Below are 24,204 nucleotides of genomic sequence, written 5' to 3' on the forward strand. Positions count from 1 at the left end.
TTCCTGAACATTCTATAACAGATTTAAAAGTAGCCATACTTGAACAAAAAAACTTCAGAAACAGACTTCAAAGAGAAACTGCAGACCTAAAATTCATTTGCAAATTTAACACCATTAATTTGGGCTTGAATAGGGACTGGGAGTGGCTGGCTCACTACAAAAGCAACTTTACCTCTCCTGGAATTGACACCTCCTCATCAGTTATTGGGAGTGAACTACAGCCACCCAGACTGTATTGGCCCTGCCAAAACTGGTTCTCCATTTGTGAGGTAACTCCCTTCTCTTCATGTGTCAGTATAATAATGCCTGCATCCGTAATTTTCACTCCATGCATCTGAAGAAGTGGGTTTTTACCCACAAAAGCTTATGCCCAAATAAATCTGTTAGTCTTAAAGGTGCCACCGGTCTCCTTTTAAAAGATCAATTAAACCTCAAGAATGAAGATCGTAGCTGACAACTTCGTTCTTCTGGAACAATAAGGATAAAGTTTGCCTGTGCAGGAGATGGAGCTTTACTGGTGAGCAGTTCGAGGCTGGGGAATGAACTCCCTCAGGAACAAAGGACCCTGACAAACCTCACCACTTCCTCCCCAAGTACAAGGTGCATTTCTCTGACCTGTTGTCTCTAACACACACACACACACACACACACACGGCAATGTGTGTGCACATTTATATCTTTTAAAAGTAAATCCAATACAAAACCCTCCCCTGCACGCACATCTCCTCCTGGGGATAGGATGAGAGAGTTGGTCAAGTTACTTAGTGTGTTGTTGGAAGGTGCTCAAATACTACATGGATGTGCATGGTATAAGAATTTGTAAGAGGGTGGCTTGTCCTTTAAGGCCAGTAGGCCAGCCAACCCTGATTACTAAGGAGGCACACCTGAGCAGGAATCACCTGATTCCCCTATAAGAGCAGCGGGAGGAGGAAGATGGGAGGCTGGCCCTGCAGAGAGAGTTCTCAGGGAGAACAGAAGAGAATCAAGAGGCTGATGGGAGTGAATAGACTCCAGCAGGGAAACTTGAAATTTGGGGAGCACGAATACAGACAGGAAAGACCTCGGAGTGACCTGGTATGGAGAAAAATGGATGGACTTGAAAATTTTATTTTGTATGTTTGCTAATTTAATAATCCAGACCCTAAGGAGGCCAGTTGTTATTCAATTTGTCTTGTGAGCTACTGAGGAGTCCAAGAGGGGAAGCTGAGGCAGACCACCTGCAGCACAACCTTTGCCATGAGCGGACATTAAGGAGTTGGCCAAACTGCAAACAAACCTGTGTAGAATAGAATAAAATCTCTGTCCATGAGAATGTGGAGAACTTACCATGACGAGCCCCTGTTTGTTTTGCAGCAGGGTGAGTGTGATCCCATACACCTGAATGGACACCAGCTTGGCCACGGACATGTTCCTGGTGCCCCAATCTTCTTTCTCTACGCTGATAGTGAATGGTGTAAGGTCACGGACATCGGTGCAGGTCTTGGCCAGGATGTAGGTGCAGGTGCCTTGGAAGTCAAAGGGGACCCCGTCGAAAGAGAGGTAGTGGGGATGGCCAGTGGCAGAACAGGTCGCAGATCCAAATGGGTGACATTTCTGGATGCCGTCCACCACCCCGCATTGCTCACCAGCGCCGCAGGAGAATGCCTTACACACAACTTCCCCACCAGCCTGACACACGCACTGCTCCTCGCATGAACCGCTTGGGTGGAAGATCTCTGCAGCCTGGTAGTAAATTCCCCTGTGGAGGCATCCGCACTGGGAAATGGGGACGCAGTGGTCACCACTGAGAACAAAGTCCTCGTCACACACGCAGCCTTCCTTACACCGGGTCATGCATTGCACCGGGGCATAGAGGTTGCTGCATGTCAGATCGCAGCTGGTGCTGCAGAATTCGTAGTGACTGTTTGGGGGACAGGACGGAGCTGTAATTAGAATAAAGAGTTAGCTCACATAGTGTGTTAGCAATGTGTGCAATGAACCATCACAGAACATGCAATTTCATTCAGGCTCCTACTTTTCTATTTCCCTGGTTTAGTTAATTAATAAAAGGCACCATCTGTAATGGGGTCCCAGGTCTGTTGAATTGGTTGCCTCACAGAGGCCAGGAGATGGGATACAGAAATCTCTCTCCTATGATGGCTTCTAATTCGGTTTATTGTTTCACTACTGGCTTTTTGTTTTGAATCCTGGTCAGTACCAGTTAAAATTCATTCCCAACTGATGGCTTGTGTGGGATGAGCTGGTGGGTTCCCAGCCCAGTTCCTAATGAACAAACATCCCAATTAGTAGCCATCCTGAGTTTCAGCTCTGATTATGTCCCAGTCTCAGAAGGGAAGGCAAGGATTGGACTGGCCATGGAGAGCAAACTACATTCCTAGCAGTGTTTCCCTTGCCCAGGATGCAGCTGTCAAGGCCACTATGAGTGCTGAACCCAGCCTGTTGAGAGAGACCTTTGTCTGTTAAAAATGTTCTGCAGTGTTTTAGATCCACATCTACCAGTCAAGAAGAATTAATGATCCCGAAGGGGCAGGCAGTGCTGAACACAGGGGACTCACAGCAGAATTTTGTGGTCCTCCAGGGACGCACCATAGCTCCAGCTTCCTGACATGCCTCAGCATAGCCAGCAACGGCCTGGCAGATGTAACTCTCCCGCCCACTGAGGACGCAATACCCGTACACGCAGTCTACGAAGTATCCATCGGGGTCCACTTTGCTGTGACATCCTCTGAAAGGGCCACTCTTGTATAGGATGAGCCCACACTGCCCTCTGCTACCTCGTTGTTCTTTTTCAATAGCCTCTACACTTGCACATGGTGGTATCATTACTGCAGAGCATCCCGGGAGGTCGCCCATCTTCCAGCTCTGGCCAAAGCTGATGGGGTTTGGTGCCAGGGTGCCATCCCTCATGAGCATGTCATCCTCACTGTCACTGTTAAAATTGCCACACAGACCACACACGGCTCCTGCGTAGGTGACTGGCAGAGTGACCGTGGTGCGTCCTGACCACCCAGAATAGGTAACGGTGAGACCAAAGTCTGTCTGGATCACTGTGGCCCAGCCCTTTCTATATACAGTGATTTTCTTATCATCGAGGTTGAAGGGAAGAGTAATCAGGAAACTGTTCACCTGTAAAAGCAAGACACATGGGATATGAAACATCGCTCACTCGTGGTGGAACCTCTGGCTCCAGCACAGAGCTCTGGCCCATCTACTGCTGCTGAAAACTTCTTCCAGGCTGACCTGCTCCCTCCTTTACGGCCTGCCCGAGTCCAGCTCCCCAGACTGGAGAGGATCCTCCAACCAGACTTTCCTTTTTTCTGACACTGGCTATTGCTGTTCCCTCCTCTCTGAGCCCCAGCTCTCCAAGTTCCTACATATGCTGGATACTATTGACACCTTCTCACACAGACAACGTGTAACCACATCACTCCAACCCTTAAGTTTCTCCAATGGTTCCCCATTCACATCAGAATCCAATTAATATTTGACCTGTTTTTTTAAAATCCTTCCGTGCACTTTCTGCAACCAACTTCTGATTTTACAGGCGACTGTCCAAAAATATTTTAGAGACTAGATGTGATTTCTGAAACTCACCATGATTTTCCCAGGGAATTGATTGCTGACCCTGATGTCGGTCTCATAGACCTTGATTTGCACAGGAGCGGTATTGCTTTCCTGGAAGTACACCTCAAAGTCCGCCAGTCCCTCTGCCTTCTTGCACAGACCCGTGAGCTGGTAGCGGCAGGTGCCTTGGAAGTCATATCTTTGTCCATCAAAGGTGGCATAGTGCAGATTCCTTGTCACAGAGCAGGTGGTGTAGCTGGAGGGGTAACAGCCCTGTACGCCGTTCACTAGCCTGCACCTCTCTGAGTGTTTGCATGTAGCAGCCATGCAATCGACTTGTCTGGTGGCTGCGTTGCACATGCACCGTGTCCCACATGCCTTGTCGACCCAGAAGCTCTCATTGGGGGAATAGGGGCGCCCTTCAAACTGGCACCCACAGCCGCTCTTGGGTATGCATTTGCCCTGGCTCAGCACAAAACCATCCTTGCACTGGCAGCTTTCCACGCAGGGGTCTTGGCAGCTGCTGGGGGCTGACTGGTCCACACACGTGGCTGGGCAGGCTGTTCCACAGAGCTGGTACTGGCTGTTCTCCAGGGGGCACTCCATGGCTGGGGAGTGAAGGATCCACAGATTTAGCAGCCAGTTCTCTCCAAGTAAAAGCAGTATTTAAAATAGACAGAAAGGGACGTATCTTGCGGGGCTCTGAGAGCCCTTGTATCCCAGTGACCTCAACATTGGCCAAGGGTGCTCATTATGTGGCAGAAGGTGCTTAGCACCTTACAGGATCAGGGCCACAGTTGGAAGAGTGACTTAAAAACTGGCATCATTTTACCTCAGCCATCCATGTGTTATCAGTGGACGTTAGATACTCAAAGTGACAGGCTGTGATGAAGGGAGGAATGTACGTACTATTTTTATAACCTCTACGTGTACCTCAGTTTTCCCATTGTACCTTTGTTACCCAGTGTGTCCAAAATGATTGTTTGCTCCCAGGGCAAGCTAAGGCCATGTCCACATGAGCACTTATGTCAGCAACACTTTTGTGACTCGGGTGTGAAAAAACACACCCCTGACCGACATAAGTTTTGCTGACATAAGCACTTGTGTGCAGAACGCTATGTTGGGGCGGATGATGCTCTCCTGCCGACAAAGTTACCGCTGCTTGTTGAGCTGGTTTTGTTATGTCGATGGGAGAGCTCTCTCCCATCGGCATAATGCGGCTACATGAGTGATCTTACAGCAACATAGGTGTATCAATACAGCTGTGCCGCTCTAAGCTTGCTAGTGTAGACATGGCCTAAGAAACATCGGTATGAATGTCACCTAGCTGTCTCAGCTGGATGGGTCACTAAAAAGGACTGGCCGAGAGGGACCCCATATCAGTGGAGAATCCAGAAGATAATGACAAATGCAGTCACAAGGACATGGACACCTAGTAATAAACGACTCCAAGGTGGATGGATTTCCTCAGCAAGGACATGGAGCAAAAATCTCCCAGCTCGAGAACAAAGGACTGGGAAATGTGATGTGGGCAAATAAGGGTTGGCTGCTGGCAGGAGTTGGGACTCTCACCTGGAGTCTGACCAAAGAGCTCAGACGGAGATCTGGTCTACACTACAGAGTTAGATTGATGTAGGACAGCTTATGTCAACCTAATTCTGTAGGAGTCTACACTAAAATATAGCTCCCACCTCTGTAACTCGCCACTACACTGATTTAATAACTCCACCTCCGGGAAAGGCATAGCACTTAGGTCGATGTAGTTAGGTTGATGCAGTGTCTGTGTAGACAGAGCATTGATTATATTGACTGTTTCTGCCTTTCAGAAGCCATCCCACAATGCCCCACACACACTCACAGTTAAATTGGTGCAAGACCTCCTGGTGAGGACGTGCACTGCCAACACAAGGAGCAGAGTGTGGACATGTAAAACCGATTCAATTATTGCTGTGTCTGTACATCACATAACTTAGGGCAAATCTAGACTACAAAACTACACGGGCACCTTAGCATTACCATGGACAGACAAGTACTGTATGTACAATAGAATCCAGGAGTTCTGATTTCCCAGTCACTGCTCAGTCCCAAATCACTTGATCACTATCCCTTCTAAATAGGGCTTCTGGGTGTCCAGTTTTCAACCAGAACACCCGGTCAAAAAAGGGACCCTGGCGCTCTGGTCAGCACCACTGACCAAGCCATTAAAATTCTGGTTGGTGGTGCAGCAGGGCAGGCAGGCTCTCTACCCACCTCCATGCAGCTCCTGGGAAGCAGCAGCATGTCCCTCTGGCTCTGGGGCAGCCACGGGGGCTCCGTGCAATGCCCCCAACCCAAGGGCTGGCTCCACAGTTCCCATTGGCCAGGAACAGACATTGAGCGATGTGGGGGCGGTGCCTAGAGACAGGAGCAGAGGCACAAAGCCCCATGCCCAACTCCAAGCAGGAGGGACATATCGCTGCTTCCCAGGAGCTGCCTGAGGTAAGCACCACCCAGAGCCCGCACCCCTCATCTCCTCCCATGTCCCAACCCCCTGCCCCAGTCCTGAGCCCCCTCCAGCACCCAGACTCCCTCCCAGAACCCACACCCTGCACCCCATCCCACTCCTACACTCCTTGCTCAAGCCCAGAGCCCCCTCCTGCACTCTGAACCTCTCAGTCCCAGCCCAGAGCCCCCTCGTGCACCCCAAACCCCTCATCTCAGGCTCCAGCCCAGAGCCCGCACCCCCAGCTGGAGCCCTCACACTCTTCTGCACTACAACCCTCTCACCAGCCCAGAGCCCCCACCCACACCCTGAAAACTTAATTTCTGGCCCCAGCCCGGTATCCTTACCCCAGCCCAGGGCCCTTACCCCCTCCCACTCCTGCACTCCAACCCCCTGCCCCATGGCGAGCAAGTGAGCAAGGGTTGGGGGGGAGAGCGAGTGACGTTGGGAGGGGGGAATGGAGTGAGTAGGGGTGGGGACTCAGAGAAGGGGCTGGGCAGGGGTGGGGCAAGGGTGTTTGGTTTTCTGTGATTAGAAAGTTGGCAACCCTACTCCCAAAACCGGGGCTAGAACTCAAGAGTGCTGAGCCCCAGGCTCCCCGGTCTAACCAGCAGAGCAGACCGTAGACCTTGGCATACAAATCTGTACTCACGGCATCTGGCCAGCTGCCTCCATTCCCCAACCCTGACCCCCTCCAGCTGGCAGGCGTCCGCGTAGGCCTTCAGGGCCTCACACAGGGCCTTCCGGTAGCCGTCGTTGTGGCACAGATCATAAACGCAGTTGTCCAAGTAGACTGTAGGATCCACCTTGATGTGGCACTGTCTGAAGGGCCCATCTGAGACCTTGGTTATCAGGCCGCATGAGGCCTCCTCCTTGTACTTTCTGGCTATGCTGGCGGCACAGAGCCTGCAACCTCCAATGCAATCGTGCCAGCAAAAATAATCCTCATCTTCCACTGCCCAGCTTTTCCCCAGGGCGGTGACACTGGGAGCCTGGTCCCCATCTGGGGTCTGGAAGTCATCGGTGGGGTCCCCATTATAGTTGCCACACAGGCCGCACAGGCTGTTGGAGAAGTCATTAGGGACGGTGACCCTCAGGTGGTTGTTCCAGTCATAGTACACCCTGAGGTTGAAGTTGGTGCGGAGGACGAGGGAGGTGCCGCTCTGATAGAGCCGAAGGGCCCCGTTGTTCAGGGAGATGGGTAAGTGGGCCCTGGTGTTATTCACCTTCATGGTGAGAAAGAAAGGGCAAAGGTCACAAGTGAGTGCATAGGTCTTTCATTTACAAAGTGACCTCTTGTCAGATATAATTTTTCACTAGTGTTTGCCTATTCTTCAAAATCTAAAAGTTTTCAGGAGATGGTTCCTTTTCAATGATGTTTTGATGGAAACCAAGCAGATTTCAAAGATGGACCTGGACTCAGGACTCCATTCCCCTTCCCAGAAAATTTAGTAATTTTTGGTTTTCATTCCATATTGGAATGAATTAATTTTCAAATAATTGAAATCCTCTCCAAAATGGAATTAACTTTCTCCAGTCAGCTCTATCTAGTATGAAGCTATAATTTATTATTGGTTCAGATTTGGGTCCAGATTCATTGAAAATTATGAGTTGGTTCCATTGCTATTTACTGGATTTTTTCCAATCAATTCCAATAGTGGACCCGTGATTTCCGTATTGCCCATTGTAGATGAAAGGGCTGGCGATAAGAATTGCTGGGAGCTGCTGTAAATGACAGGGACTGCACTGGTTAGAGCTGTTAGGGAGCGGCTCCACTGGGAGAGGAGGCTGTGTTGGTGAGAGCTGTTAGCAGCATCACTTGAGGGGTGACAGGTCTCAAGGAGCTGACTACAATGTCCTGGGGCTCCTGAGGTACCTCAGGTTGGAGATGGCTCTGTAGTACAAAGGCCCTGAGCTGCCTAGATGTGCCTCAGAGTTTCCCCATATCTTAGAGCTCAGGCAGTGTCCTCCTGGATCCAAGAGTGGGAATTCTCCTCAGGGGGGATCTCAGAGGAATCCTTGTTACTTGGGGAAGGCACCATGGCTTAGCTGGCTAAAGCACTTGTCTAGTAAACAGGAGATCTTGGGTTCATCTCCCAGTGGTGCCTTATTGTATGCCTTTAGGCGGAGGAATAGCTCAGTGGTTTGAGCATTGGCCTGTTAAACCCAAAGTTGTGAGTTCAATCCTTGAGGGGGCCATTTAGGAAACTGGGGGTAAAGATTTGTCTGGGGATTGGTCCTGCTTTGAGAAGGGGGTTGGACCTGAGGTCCCTTCCAACCCTGATATTCTATGATTAGAAACTGCTGGGGAATTTGCAGAAAGATGGACTCAGTGGAGCTGGGATTTCCCCTGCTCCTGCACGACATGCTATGGGATATGTCATGACTGAATGCTCCGATCTACATTTTATCCTATGTGCTTGTGACAGAGCTGACAGCTCCCCACACTGAGCCACACAACCTGCTCCCCTCAGCACAGCACCCTCTGGTGCCAGATTAGGATCAGTGCAATTCTGATGGGACAGCACCCCCGACACCACTCCCTGCCACTCAGCACTCGCTAGCGCCATGATAGGCATTGGGGTCAGCACTAACTGCAAGGGGAGAGTGCTCTGTACTTGGTACCCAGACCGCTCCCTACCACAGACCTCTCACCAGTGTCCTGCTGGGCATTGGGCTTAATACTAACTCGGGAGAAAGGTCCTGCTACTGAGACACCTACACATCTAAATAGTACAGCGCCCCCTATCAAAGTGCTGGTGCAGGGGGCACAGCACAGATACAGTGGCAGAGCACCTACTAAATCAATGATAATACCCACTGCAACACCTTGGGGTATTTTTTTCAAGGTACTGACCATGCCAGACGTTGTCTAGCTTGCAATTCTACGTGGAGGTCGGGGGTGCAGTTTCCTGCCCTCTATTTAGCAAAGCCTACAGGGTGGGCATAGGAGCAGGGTGGATGTGCGCGCCCAGCACTCACCCACACAAAGGCGACCTCAGCCCTGGTTGCTGTGATGGTGACTCCATCCACCTGGACAGTCACTGACCAAATGTAGACAACCTGTGTGTTCCCACTGTTCTCGTTCTTGGCCATGACATGGAAGGAGGGCAGGACGGAGTCATCCCTGCAGGTCTTGGCCACCATGTAGTTGCAGGTGCCATGGAAATCATATGCCCGTCCATCGAAGGTGTGGTAATGCAAGTATCCCCCAGCCCAGCACGTGCCCCGAGAGACTGGCACACACTCTGGCTGCCCATTTATCATCTTGCAAATAGTTCCTTCCCTGCAGCGAACCACACTGCAGGATGGCTTTGGAATATCTAGTGGGGGAAGACAATAGAAAGACAAGAAACACCAGACTAATCAGTTATATATTAGAGCAGAAAGGGAGCTGAAGGGGCTGTGAAAGCCAGGATGATATTTAGTGTTCTTGGGATCCTACTTCTTAATATAGCCTGTTTGTGAAATGGACCGAATGATCGATGGATCTATATATCCCCATACACTCTATGTATCTACTCCCATGCACCCTTCAAAAAACTCTCACAAGTCCCTTGCTGGGGAAATCCCTGCCTGGGTGAGACCTTTCCTGGCATAGAGCCATCAAAGTGGTCTCCTGTGTCCCCTTCCCCGCAATACCCAGCAGAGGTGGTGCAGCCCAGAGGGGCATGTTGTGGGCAGCATTGAGCAGGCAAAGGAGAGTGGCTGGGATGCGATGGGCTCTGACAGTGCCCAGCTGACTGATGGCCCGTATGGGGCTACAGCCAATAGGTTCCATTTTGAGCAGCCCCCAGGTTTTAATAAGCTCCCTGACAGCTGCCCACCCTACTCCGCTGCGCATGCCAGAAGCAGGATGCTGCAGACACTCTGACCCAACAAGGCTTTTCATCTTTCAAATTGAAATTCTATAATATTATGGCTCAGGGTTCATGGCTAAATAAAGGGGAAGAGAAAGTGAAAAGGGTGAGGAGACATAATCACAACTACTTTACTCACTGTTTGTGCAATAACCTCTCAGGCATGTTGCAATCAGTGACTGTCCTTTACCTTGGCTGATGCAGGCCATAATGCCGTCTCTGATCTGGCAGGTTTCTCCTCTGGAGCAGCTGTGGGCTTTGCAGGTCACCCCGTGGGTGGGAATGCAGGAGCAGCTTCGCTGGCACTTGTTCATCAGGACCACCTCACTGGGCTAAGGGGACGTTTGGAAAAGGGGAAATATTGCAATGGAACTGGAAACAATTATTTATAATATTTCTGGCAGTGCTAAACCCAAAGCTGTGTGGTGAGGTGTGTGAATGTGCATATTGTGTCATAACATTATTTCTCTATCTAAAGGTTGTCTGATAGCTTTCTTTGATAGGGTACAAGCCTCATGGGTAGCGGGGAAGCAGTAGATGTGATATATCTTGACTTTAGTAAGGCTTTTGATACTGTCTCACATGACTTTCAAATAGACAAACTAGGGAAATACAACCTAGATGGAGCTATGATAAGCTGGGTGCATAACTGGTTGGAAAACCATTCCCAGAGCGTAGTTACCCATGGTTCACAGTCATACTGGAAAGGCATAATGAGTGGTGTCCCGCAGGGATCAGTTCTGGGTCCAGTCCTGTTCAATATCTTCATCAATTATTTAGATAATGGCATAGAGAGTACACCTGTAATGTTTGCAGACGATACCAACCTGGAAGGAGTTGCAAGTGCTTCAGAGGATAGGATTATAATTCAAAATGATCTGGACAAACTGGAGAAATGGTCTAAGGTAAAGCGAATGAAATTCAATAAGGATAAATGCAAAGTACTCCACTTAAGAAGGAACAATCAACTGCACACATACAAAATGGGAAATGACTGCCTAGGAAGGAGTACTATGGAAAAGGATCTGGGGGTCATAGTGGACCACAAGCTAAATATGAGTCAACAGTGTAACCCTGTTGCAAAATAAGTTAACACCATTCTAGGATGCGTTAGCAGGAGTTTTGTAAGCAAGGCACAAAAAGTAATTCTCCTGCTCTAGTCTGCACTGATTAGGACTCAGTTGGAGTATTTTGTCCAGTTCTGGGTGCCACATTTCAGGAAAGATGTGGTGAAACTGGAGAAAGTCCAGAGAAGGGCAACAAAAATGATTCAAGGTCTAGAAAACATAACTTATAAGAAAAGATTGAAAAAATGGGTTTGTTTAGTCTGGAGAAGAGAAGCCTGAGAGGCAACATGATAAAAGTTTTCAAATACATAAATGGTTGTTACAAGCAGGAGGGAGAAAACGTGTTCTTCTTAACCTCTGAGGATAGGACAAGAAGCAATGGGCTTCAATTGCAGCAATGGAGTTTTAGGTTGAATATTAAGAAAAACTTCCTGTCAGGGTGGTTAAGCATTGGAATAAATTGCCTAGGGAAGTTGTGGAATCTCCATCATTGGAGATTTTTAAGAACAGGTTAGACAAACACCTGTCAGGGATGGTCTAGATAATACTTAGTCCTGCCATGAGTGCAGGGGACTGGACTAGATGATCTCTCGGGGTCTCTTCCAGCCCTATGATTCTATTATTCTAATGGGTTAAGTGCTGGTCTGACAACCAGGAACAACCCCTAGATTCTATTCTGCCATCTGCTCCTGACTCACTGTGTACCCCTCTCTGTGCCTCAGTTTCTCCATAACAAGCAAAGTGCATTTAATCTTCTTGCCTTTTTTGGAACTTTGGGCATTGAGTACTAGCAGAGCTGGCATGCCAGGTTGGATGGGCCAGTGCTCTGATCCATTATAGCAAACTCTTTCCCTGACTAGTGTAGGTTTTAAGATGTGTATAAAGCAAAAATTAAATCAGACCCAGACCACTTGCAGCTGTACCTTGTAGTATCTCCCCTGTTGGAAGCATCCACAGCTCTCCTGAGTCACACAGCCCTGGCCGTCAAAGAAGAAGCCCTCGTCACACTGGCAGCCTTCGGCACAGGTCTCCGGGCAGTCTACGATGTTTCCAGCGCAGGTGACAGTGCACAGGTCAGCACAGACCTCATAGTGGCTGTTGGCAGGGCAGCTCACAGCTTAAATGGAGAGAAGAATTATTGGCTGGGCAGATCTCATACCACGGGCTAGAAGGAGAGAGACATAAAGGAGAGGAGAACAGCACAGGAAGGAGGGGACAAGGACACCTGAGGTTGTTGGTTCACACTAAGAAGAATCTATGAAGAATCCCAGAAGTCTGGAATTTTGTTCCCATAAATGCTGTCTCCCTCTCCCCTTTTGTCCCACACCCAGTGCACCTTGGCTACCTGAGCTCCATCAGTATCACAGACTTACGGCAGAAGGAGGCACTCCTCCAGGGCAGGATGGTGACCTTGGCCTCTTGGCAGGCCGTCACGTAGCTGTGGATGCTCTGGCACAGGGCCTGGAAGTCCCCCTTTCCCAGGCAAAGATCATACAGGCAGTTGCTGAAATACACGCTGGGGCTGACCGTGCCGTGGCAGGCAGTGAAGGGGCTGTCAGGGGCTGTGAGCAACCCGCAGTAGTGGCGCTGTTTGAAGACGTCCTTCTTCCTCTCCTCACAAACTGGACAGCTGTTCCCAGCACATCTGTCTACACATAATGCTCCTGGGACCTGGACTTCCCAAGCAGAGCCAAATGCTGCCACATCAAAGGCTGTCCTGCCATTGGGGAGCAGGAACTTGCTGTCCTGCCATCCACTGTAGTTCCCGCACAGGCCACATGTGTGGCCCTGGTATCGCTGTGGAACGGTGACTCTGGCCTGGTATACCAGGTCATAACTCACAATGAGGCCAAAGTCAGTTTGCACCAGGATGTTAGTATCATGCTGATATGCTTGGAGCCGTCTGTTGGCCGTGATCACCGGGAGGTTGTGGAACACCCCATCCACCTGTCCAAGACAGAGCATTCCCCTGTGAGAAGTGGGAGTGGACACTGGACAGGGGTGGGGACAACACGTTTTCAGATTCTGCTCTCGCTCACACCATGGAGTAAACCCAGAATGACCCATGACTCCAGATTTCACTTTGGAATGACTTATCCTCATCTTCCAAGCTCTTGACATTGTTACCCTGGCCTACGTCTCTTCTCTCATCTCCCCATCCACCCACCTGCCTCCCTCCTGATCCTCTCTCTTTTCCATCCCTATCTCCTCCACCCATGTTTGGCCCACACCTCCTTATCATGACAACCCTGCACTCAAAATAGTTTCCCACTTCTTTTCCATCTCCCCCTCTCTCCTAAACCCCACTTTTCTCATGAATCCTTCTCCATTGACCAGTTCCCTCCCTCTGCTGTCTGACCAATTCCCTATGTGTCAAGTTCTATTTGTTCCAAGGTAAACTACAGGCTTCTCCGGGGAATTGATCATGGCACAGATTCTTCAACAGAGAGGCCAACTGAGTTCCCATAGAAAGGAATTTCATCCCATGTTTGCAAAATATAAGGTATGTAGAGGGGTTTCCCAAATAATGAATATTAATAAAGATGGGGTATGAATCAAGAAGAGAGGCAGAGAAGATGCATCTGAGCTGCAGGATGCTCAGCTTGCCTAACAGAAGCTCTCACATAGTAACACCCATGAGTAATGCTTTCTACCATCTCCAGTTTATTGCTGGGGAAATTCTGTGCCATGCGCAATGTAGAGTTTGTGCAGAAATTAATGTTGTGTGCACAGAATTTCCTTCCTTCCCCCGAAATGGGCTGCAGAGCTGCTGGCCACCACTGGACCCAGCAGAGCCCAGCTCACAAACAGAAGACCAGGAGGAGGGGGAAGGAGCTGGAGGCTTCCCAGTTCTCAGCATGGCCTTAAGGAAGGAGGTGTGCAGAAACTCCATACAAGTCCGGAACTCAGCATCAGGCTGTTTCTCCCTCTGGATCACTGGGCTCTGAGGGGTAGGAGGTGCGGGTGTCTGGCTTGGGGGGAACCCCACAGTGGGGGTCTGGGGGAAGAGGTGTGGGTATCTGGGCTGTGGCTGGGCTCTGGGGGAGGGGAGGGAGCAGAGAAACAGGATACTGAATTGTCATAGGGGCTTCTTTAACTCTGTACTCCTGGTGGAATTTTTGTGTAGGTCTGTATTGTTACAGACATACTTGCTGACAGGTATTTTGAAATAAATTTCCAAAATAATTGAATCTGGCATGATTATATAGTGTTATTTTGACAAATAAATATGCAGAATTTTGCAGGATTATAAAATATTGTGTTCAGAATTTTTAATTTTTTGGCACATGTAGTGAGGCGGGCTGGCCTCCCAAGGACCAGGATTGGGAGGACCCCCCACTGAGCCCTGGTGGGCAGAACCAGGGCCTAGTTGCTCCTCCCCTAGGAAGTGTGTGGGAGGAGCAGGAAGTATAAAAGGTGGCCCAGAAAGCTTAGTAGGGAGGCAACCACCAGAGAGATCAGACGCCTCCTGTGGCCTCCCGAGCTGGTAAGCAGTGGAGGGTGTTGAGGGAGCAGAAGACTGGCCTGGGCCACCAGGGCTGCAAGCTGATTCAGACCCGGAGGAAGCAGACAACTGGCCTGGACCACCCAGAATGCTTGCTTGCTGCTGTCAACCATGACCCCTCCTCACAGCAACAGGATATACCAAGAAAGGGAGTATGGAAGCGGCCCAGGGGTAGCAGACCCCTGTCTAGCCACAATGCTGACAGAGGGTGAGTCAGCGTGTTGCGGTGTGGATCCCTGCTGACCCAGTGACAAAGCGCTTTGTCACTGTCAGGGCCCTGGGCCGGGACACAGTGGAGCAGGTGGGCCTGTGTCCCACCCGCCACCCCAACCTGGGGGGTGGCAGTCTCCCCTTCCTCAGACCAGAAGCCTGAGCCTCAGACTCTTTTCTGCCCCGCCTTGATCCAGGGCCTGGGCTAACTGACTGACTGTTTCTCATCCAGCCTGAGCACAGGCCTGGGCCCCAGGTATGCGCGGAGGCCGCTTCGTTCCCCACAGCAGCCGACATATCAGTTAATGTAGTGAGGCTGGGTAGCCTCCTGAGGAGGACACCCACACTGAGCCACTACACTGCAGAATTCACCTGGAGTACCAGCTGGCTGTGAAATTCCATCCCATCCTGGCAGAGGATAACCTGGCTTCAGTTATTTATGCCTTTGTCGCCGCTTGGCTGGACTGCAACAAGTGATATACCTGTGAAAAGAGCCTTCAGCTCTTACTCCAGCTGGTGCAGAATGCTGGAGTTTATCTCCTCAGAAGCACTGTCCACTGTGAACACATCACACCTCTCCTCCGCTCCCTACATTGGCCCCCACAGAACATCAAATCCCATTCAAGGTTTCAGTCCTTACCGTCAATATGCTCAATTGCCTTCCAACAAGGGGAGATACTATGTAATTGATTGGATCAATTTCCATGATGAAGACCCTTGTTCCAAAGCTCCTCAAGGCTTGAGCATAACCTTTGCCAACATCACCATAGCCTGCCTGTGATCGGGTGCTCTCAACACACCAGCCTCAAAAGGGCAAAGGAAGCTGAGTAAGGAACCAATTAGTGTGATAGGCCACACGTGAGGGGATTAGGCTGGAGGAGCAACCTCTGATTGGAGGAAGAAGTTCAACTGAGTGGGTGTGACCTGGGCTAGTATAAAGCCAGGAAGCTGGCAACAGAAAGGGTGGTAGCGAGAAAGTCTGCAGCCACCGTCTGTGTATTAGAGAGGGAAGGAGGGAACGTAGGGAAGGAGTCGGACCCCGGAAGCCTGGCCCTGAGGGAAGAGCATACCCAGAAGAGAGAAGGATGGAGAAGAAAGCTTGTGGGAGGCAGAGGAGGAAGCAGCCCAGGGAGACAGCAGCAAGGCTGGGGACTAATTAGACTATGGCTGCATGTTGTAGAGTCCCTGGTCCAGAACCCAGAGTAGTGGGCAGGCCCAGGTTCTCCTACCAGCCACTGACAGAGTGGCATTGCCTGGACAGGGGGTTCAGAGAGACCCTATACCCTGGAAGGGGCAACCACATAGTGAACTGGCCAGAGGATGAGTCACAAAGAGGAAGTTGCAGCTCCTGGAGCCAGAGAGGGGTCCCAGAGTGAGAGAGAGGACAATGGGGAGAGAGAGAGACCAAAGGGGAAGGCATTAGATCTGGAAGAGAGCTAATCCCCAGGACAGTCAGAAGGAGGCACCACCTACAGTGAGTAGAGCACCCTGTGACACTGCCCAGCAATCATGACATCTGTGACAAGGTTAATGCCATCAATAGAAACTCTCAGCGGCCATAAAGGTTATCAAATTTATTCTTGGTGACAGAGTCATTTATGTTGACGGTTAGCATTTTCAGGGTCCAGTTGGCCTTTATCTTATACAGATAGTCATTTCCTCTGAGATGCCTTTAATTCAAGGAGATGTGGGTATTTGGAACAAGCCAGGGTGGTCAAGTCCCTACCATTATCTAAAATCATACTCAAGTGTTGCTGATCCTTGAAGTAGAGGGTATGTTAATGATTGATAAAAGCTCAGGATGACGTCTGTGATCAACAGCTTTGCTCCTCTGGCACAACTGGACTTTCACTTTCTGCAAATGGGAAATGACTGCCTAGGAAGGAGTACTGTGGGAAGGGATCTGGGGACTATGGTGCTAAATATGCATTTAACAGTGTTGCAAAAAAAGCGAACATCATTCTGGGGTGTGTTAGCAGAAGTGTTGTAAGCAAGACATGAGAATTAATTCTTACGCTCTATTCCATACTGATAAGGTCTCAAGTGGCATATTGTGTCCAGTTTGGGGGGAGGGCACATTTAAAGAAAGATGTGGATAACTGGATAAAGCCCAGAGGAGAGCAACAACAATGAATAAAGGTCTAGAAAACATGATCTATGAGGAAAGATTGAAAAAATTGGGTTTGTTTAGTCTGGAGAAAAGAAGACTGAGAGGGGACATGATAATAGTTTTCAAGTACATAAAAGGCTGTTACAAGGAGGTGGGTGAAAATTGTTCTCTTTAATGTCTGAGGACAGGACAAGAAGCAATGGGCTTAAATTGCAGCAAGGGAGGTTTAGGTTGGACATTAAGAAAAACCCTAGCTCTCAGGGTGGTTAAGCATTGGAATATATTGCCTAGGGAGGTAATGAAATCTCCAACACTGGAGGTTTTTAAGAACAGGTTAGACAAACACTTGTCAGGAATGGTCTAGTTATTACATAGTCCGATCTTAGTGCAGGACTACGTAATAACTATGCTGCATGCCTACTGAGGTCTCTTCCAGTCCAACACTTCTATGATTAAGAGTAAGGCTTATCTATACAAAACAGAGCTTTCCTGGAGGCCAGCCAAAGCCTGTAGAATGAACACCCACAGGAATTAAGGACCATCACAGATGCCACAACCTTCTGCTCAAAGTGCAAGGCACAAAGTGCATTTCTATGACATTGTGTGATGGGGTGCACTCATCATGCACTGGACGGAGAAGGGTTAATTCCTCATTGTGGGCTAAAGAAACCATGCCCCCACGTCCCTACAGGGCATGCTACAAGTGCAGCGCTAGTATAAAAGGGAGCAGATCAGTCTGGGCTCATTGCCGAGGAGGAAGGACACACCTCTCAGGCTCCAGTCTGGGAGCAGCTGGAGCCCCTGACCATGGAAGCCAGAGGTGCCAAGACCCAGACAGATGCCTGGATACCTACAAACACCCAAGAGGGATCGGATTCACTGGGAACTGCATGTGCTAAGAAGCCCTGACTACTGCTCCGAGAGACATTGAAGGAAGTATCCCAGCGGGGACTAGCTGTAGTCCTGTGGGAAGCTGGCATGTTTCAGTTGGAGTCCCACTGACTCAGTGGCCCTGTTAGGGCCCTGTGTCAGAATCCGGTGGAGCAGGGTGGGCCTGAGTCCCCGCACCCTGGCACCTTCCCCTCCAGATGGTTGCCCATAGGCTCTGGCCACTAGTCCTTACTGTGCTGTGGATAAGGGCAACCCCATTGGCTCTGGCCACAAGGCCTTACCATCCTTTGGGTAAGGACAATCCTATTGACTCTGGCCACAAGGCTTTATTGCCCCGCAAGTGAGAGCACCTTTCTGACTCTGGCCATTGGGCTGGCCAATCCTGAGAGAGAGGGCATCCGTATCGACCCTTACCATCAGGTCTTCTAGTCCTGAAGACAAGGGTAGCTGAATTGACTCTGACCACCATACTGTCCCGGAGGCAAAGTCAATTATGTCAACACTAGCCATTTGGCCTTATCCCCATGAGGCAGAGGGCAGGATCTGGAGAAGGCCTTACCATGATAAGCCCCTGTTTGTTCTGCAGCAGGGTGAGTGTGATCCCATACACCTGAATGGACACCAGATTGGCCATGGAGACGTTCCCGCTGCCCCAGGATTCTTTCTCTACGCTGATAGTGAATGGTGTAAGGTGATTGGCATCGGTGCAGGTCTTGGCCAGGATGTAGGTGCAGGTGCCTTGGAAGTCAAAGGGGACCCCGTCGAAAGAGAGGTAGTGGGGATGGCCAGAGGCAGAACAGGTCGCAGATCCAAATGGGTGACATTTCTGGATGCCGTCCACCACCCTGCATTGCTCACCAGCACCGCAGGAGAATGCCTTACACACAACCTCCCCGCCAGCCTGACACACACACTGTTCCTCGCATGAACCACTTGGGTGGAAGGTCTCCCCGGCCTGGTAGTAAAGTCCTCTGTGGAGGCATCCGCACTGGGAAAAGGGGACACAGAGGTCACCACTGAGAGCAAAGCCTTCGTCACACACGCAGCCTTCCTTACACCGGGTCGTGCATTGCACCGGAGCATAGAGGTTGCTGCATGTCAAATCGCAGCTCTTGCTGCAGAATTCATAGTGACTGTTCGTGGGACAGGACAGAGCTGTAATTAGAACAAAGAGTTAGCTCACATAGCAATGTGCGCAATGAACCATCACCAGAAGATGCAATTTTGTTCCAACTCCTAATATTCTATTCCCTTGGTGTAGTTAAATAGTTGAAGGACCATCTGTAGTCCAGCCACCAGGTCTGAAGGACTGGCTGCCTCAGAGAGACCAGATGATGGATACAGACAATCTCTCTACAAAGCCTTAAGGTTCCAGTTTGGGTCTTGGATTCATGGTTTCACTACTCATTTTTTTGTTTTGAATCTGGTTCAGTAGTGGTTAAAATTCATTCCCAACTGATGGCTTGTGTGGGATGAGTTGGTGGGTTCCCAGCCCAGTTCCTAATGGAAAAACGTCACAATTCCAAGCCACCCAGTCCAGGCTCTGATTATGTCCCAGTCTCAGCAGGGAAGCCCTGGACTAGGTGGGCCATGAAGTACACTACATCGCTAGATAGTATTTCTCTGGTCCAAGGTACACCACACTGATGGCGCATGTAAAGGGGACAGCTCCAATGGCCACTACCTGTGTTGTACCCATCCTTTGGAGAGTGAACATCCTTGAAAAATGTTCTGCAGAACAGGATAAGCTAGTGTTTAGATCAAGATTTACCAGCTAACAAGAATTAACAATCCCCATGGGACAATCAGTAGTGAACACGGAAGACTCACAGCAGAATTTCGTAGTCCTCCAGGGTTGCACCATAGCTCCAGCGTCCTGACATGCCTCAGCATAGCCAGCAACGGCCTGGCAGACGTTACTCTCCCTCCCACTGAGGACGCAATAGCCGTACACACAGTCTATGAAGTATCCACGGGGGTCAACTTTGCTGTGACATCCTCTGAAAGGACCACTCCTATATAGGATGAGCCCACACTGCTCTCTGCTACCTCGTTGTTGTTTTTCAATAGCTTCTAGACTTGCACAAGGTGGTATCGTTACTGCAGAGCATCCCGAGAGGTCGCCCACCTTCCAGCTCTGGCCAAAGCTGATAGGGTTTGGTGCCAGCGTGCCATCCCTCATAAGCATGTCGTCTTTCCTGTCCACGTTAAAATTGCCACACAGACCACACACGGCTCCTATGTAGGTGACTGGCAGAGTGACCGTGGTGCGTCCTGACCACCTGGTATAGGTAATGCTGAGGCCAAAGTCTGTCTGAATCACTGTGGCCAAGCCCTTTCTATACACAGTGATTTTCTTATCATTGAGGTTGAATGGAAGGGTAAGGAGGAAACGGTTCACCTGTAAAAGCAAGACACATGGGATATGAACAATCACTCGCCTGTGGTGGAACTTCTCGCCCCAGCACAGGGCTCTGGCCCATGGTTATAATAATAATCTACCTCTTGAAATCTTTGTCCCATCTGGCCTGCTCTCTCCTCTACAGCCTGCCTGAATCCCTGCTCTCCAGACTAGGAAGGATCCTCCAACCAGACTTTCATTTCCTCTGGAATTGGCTATTGTAGTTCCCTTCTCTGTGTGCTACCTGAGCCCCAGCTCCCGAGGTTCCCACATATGCTGGATGCTATTGACACCTTCTCACACAGACAACGTGTAACCACATCACCCCAACCCTCAAGCTTCTCCACTGGGTGCCCATTCACATCAGAATCCAGTTAATATTTGACCTGTATTTTAAAATCCTTCTATGCTCTTTCTACAACCGACTTCTGATCATAGATTCATAGAATATCAGGGTTGGAAGGGACCTCAGGAGGTATCTAGTCCAACCCACTACTCAAAGCAGGACCAATCCCCAACTAAATTATCCAGAAATGTTTTAGTGACTAGATGTGGTTTCTGAAACTCACCATGATTTTGCCAGGGAATTGATAGCTGACCCTGATGTCAGTGTCATAAACCTTGATCTGTACAGGAGCAGTACTATTCTCCTGGAAATAGACTTCAAAGTCCACCAGTCCCTCTCCCTTCTTGCACAGGGCAGTTAGCTGGTAGTGGCAGGTGCCTTGGAAGTTGTATCTCTGTCCATTAAAGGTGGCATAGTGCAGATTCCTTGTCACAGAGCAGGTGGCGTAGCTGGAGGGGTAACAGCCCCTTATGCCATTCACTAGCCCACACCTCTCTGAATGTTTGCATTTAGCAGCCACACATTCAACTTGTCTAGTGGCTGCGTTGCATATGCACCATGTTCCACATGCCTCGTCGACCCAGAAGTTCTCATTGGGGGCAAAGGGGCGCCCCTCAAATAGGCACCCACAGCTGCTCTTGGGTATGCATTTGCCCTGGCTCAGCACAAAACCATCCTTGCACTGGCAGCTTTCCACGCAGGGGTCTTGGCAGCTGCTGGGGGCTGACTGGTCCACACACGTGGCTGGGCAGGCTGTTCCACAGAGTTGGTACTGGCTGTTCTCCAGGGGGCACTCCATGGCTGGGGAGTGAAGGACCCACAGATTTAGCAGCAAGTTCTTTCCATGAAAAAGCAGTATTTAAAATATAGAGAAAGGGACGTATCTAATGAGGCACAGAGAGCCAGGGGCAGCTCCAGGCACCAGCATGCCAAGCGCGTGCCTGAGGCAGCAAGCCACAGGGGGGCGCTCTGCCGGTCCGCTTGTCCCACGGCTTTGGCAGACCTCCCAAAGGCTGCCGCCGAATCCGCGGGACCGGGAACTCCTGTAGGGAAGCCGCCGAAGGCAGCCTGCCTGCCGTGCTTTGGGTGGCAAAATACCTACAGCCGCCCCTGCAGAGAGCTCTCCAATCCCACTCACTTCAAGAACAGTCAATGATGCTCATCACACTGCAGGAGGTGCCTGGCACCTTAAAGGATCAGGCCCATGAAGGGATGATTGACTTAAAAATTGGCATCATCTTATCTCAGACTCCCATGTGTCATCGGCAGATATTATATATTCACAGTGAGAGCCACCTTAGAAATACCATAGACAGATAGGCAGAGATACTGTAGGTACAGTACAATCAAGAATCCTCATATCCCAACCACTGCTCAAAGCACTAGGCCACACTCCCTCCTAAGGAGAATAGAATAGAATGCAGGAGTGCTGATCCCCAGACCCGTTTATATAATGTTGGCATTCAAATCTGTACTCACGACATCTGGCCAGCTGCCTCCATTCCCCAATCCTGACCCCCTCCAGCTGGCAGGAATCCGCGTAGGCCTTCAGGGCCTCACACAGGGCCTTCCGGTGGCCGTCGTTGTGGCACAGATCGTATACGCAGTTGTCCAAGTAGACTGTAGGATCCACCTTGCTGTGGCACTGGCTGAAGGGTCCAACTGAGACCTTGGTTATCAGGCCGCACGAGGCTTCCTCCTTGTACTTTCTGGCTATGCTGGCGGCACAGGGTCTGCAACCTCCAGTGCAATCGTGCCAGCAAAACTGATCCTCATCTTCCACTGCCCAGGTTTGCTCCTGCAGAATGATACTGGGCTCCTGATCCTCGGCTGGGGTCCAGAAGTCATCAGAATGGTCCCCATTATAGTTGCCGCACAGGCCGCACAGGCTGTCGGAGAAGTCATTAGGGACAGTGACCCTCAGGTGGTTGTTCCAGTCATAGGACACTTTGAGGTTGAAGTTGGTGCGGAGGACGAGGGAGGTGCCGCTCTGATAGATCCGAAGGGCCCCGTTGTTGAGGTAGATGGGTAAGTGGGCCCTGGTGTTATTCACCTTCGTGGTGAGAAAGAAAGGGCAAAGGTCACAATCGATGGCACTAGTCTGTCATTTACATTTCATTCTGACCTCTGCTCAGTTTAGCAATGGTCCCCACTCAAATTTTTCAGTGAATCTGCTCCCAAATCGGAGCCAGAAATAGTTTATAGCATCATGTCATGGAGAAAAGTAATTTTTTATGGTGGAGGATTTCAATATTTTGAAAATTGGTTCTGTCCCAATTTAGAATAAATCTAATCAATTGCAAAATTTTCTCTGAAGGTAAATGGAGACCCAGCTCTGGGGCAGTCCTGGCAAGATTCCAAAGAGCCAGGTCAGCAAGCTGGGAGAAAATCAGATGGGTTTTGGAATCTGCATGGTTTCCATCAGAACATCATTGAAATTGGACCATCTCTTCAAAGCCTTTTGACTGTGACAAACTTGAAAATACAGAAGAAAAACTATTTCATTGGGATTTCAAAAGGACTAAGACTAGGAATTGGTGAGGCCAACCATGGGGGTGTAGGACGGCTCTGGTTAGAGCTGTTAGGGAGCCACCCCTGTGGGGGAAGGGTCTACGGTATTGCCAATCTCAAGAGATTGCCTTCCTGGTGCGAAGGTTGCGGATCTCTCGAGGCATCTAGACAGACTTATGTGTAGTGCTGGGGAGGAGCCGGTGGTCGTGGTACATGTAGGTACCAATGACATAGGGAAGGGTAGGAGAGATGTCCTGGAAGCCAAATTTAGGCTGCTAGGGAAGAGACTGAAATCCAGGACCTCTATGGTGGCATTCTCAGAAATGCTCCCAGTTCCACGTGCAGGGCCAGGTAGGCAGGCAGAGCTTCAGAGTCTCAATGCGTGGATGAGACGATGGTGTAGAGAGGAGAGGTTTACATTCATTAGGAACTGGGGAAACTTCTGGGATTGGGGAGCCTATACAGGAGAGATGGGCTCCACCTAAACCAAAGTGGAACCAGACTGCTGGCACTAAACATTAAAAAGGTTGTAGCGCAGTTTTTAAACTAGGAGATGGGGGAAAGCCGACTGCTGCAGAGGAGCATGTGGATCGGACATAGACTTCTCTTAGGGGAGAGTCTAATGATAGAGAATCTCCAGGTTATAGCCAGGAGCAGAGGATGGAAGAGCATAATGTAAGGGCCAGATCACATGATAAACATTCACATAAAAAAGGATCTGACACATCAGAAAAGGGCAGACAAATAAACAGGGACAAGTTTTTAAAGTGCTTGTACACAAATGCCAGAAGTCTAAATAATAAGATGGGTGAACTAGAGTGCCTTGTGATAAAGGAGGATATTGATATAATAGGCATCACGGAAACCTGGTGGACTGAGAGCAATCAATGGGACACAATCATTCCGGGGTACAAAATATACCGGAAGGACAGAACAGGTCATGCAGGGGGGAGAGTGGCACTATATGTGAAAGAAAATGTAGATTCAAATGAAGTAAAAATCTTAAGCAAATCCATATGTTCCATAGAATCTATATGGATAGAAATTTCATGCTCTAAAAAAAATATAACATTAGGGATCTATTCTTGACCACCTGACCAGGACAGTAATAGTGATGATGAAATCCTAAGGGAAATTAGAGAGGCTATCAAGATTAAGAACCCAATAATAGTGGGGGATTTCAATTATCCCCATATTGACTGGGAACATTTCACTTCAGGACGACATGCAGAGATAAAATTTCTCGATACTTTAAAT

The 24,204-nt window shown here is 49.6% G+C and overlaps 1 protein-coding gene across 1 annotated transcript in view; it reads right to left on the minus strand.

Annotated features, from left to right (window-relative positions):
• The window catches only part of LOC123351481 (IgGFc-binding protein-like), a 79,019-nt gene that overhangs the window by 40,076 nt on the left and 14,739 nt on the right, over positions 1–24,204 (minus strand). Inside the window, exons 4-15 of the mRNA XM_044990867.1 lie at positions 21,916–22,489; positions 20,660–21,237; positions 19,520–20,090; positions 18,249–18,844; positions 12,347–12,920; positions 11,897–12,090; positions 10,097–10,238; positions 9,029–9,369; positions 6,699–7,272; positions 3,595–4,172; positions 2,556–3,126; positions 1,327–1,922 (exon numbers count right to left, since the gene is read on the minus strand). Coding sequence (XP_044846802.1) covers positions 1,327–1,922; positions 2,556–3,126; positions 3,595–4,172; positions 6,699–7,272; positions 9,029–9,369; positions 10,097–10,238; positions 11,897–12,090; positions 12,347–12,920; positions 18,249–18,844; positions 19,520–20,090; positions 20,660–21,237; positions 21,916–22,489 — 5,889 coding nt within the window. The remainder of the gene's footprint in view (positions 1–1,326; positions 1,923–2,555; positions 3,127–3,594; positions 4,173–6,698; positions 7,273–9,028; positions 9,370–10,096; positions 10,239–11,896; positions 12,091–12,346; positions 12,921–18,248; positions 18,845–19,519; positions 20,091–20,659; positions 21,238–21,915; positions 22,490–24,204) is intronic.

This window comes from Mauremys mutica, chromosome 17 (genome assembly GCF_020497125.1).
Source record: "Mauremys mutica isolate MM-2020 ecotype Southern chromosome 17, ASM2049712v1, whole genome shotgun sequence".
Classification (NCBI taxonomy): Eukaryota; Metazoa; Chordata; order Testudines; family Geoemydidae; genus Mauremys; species Mauremys mutica.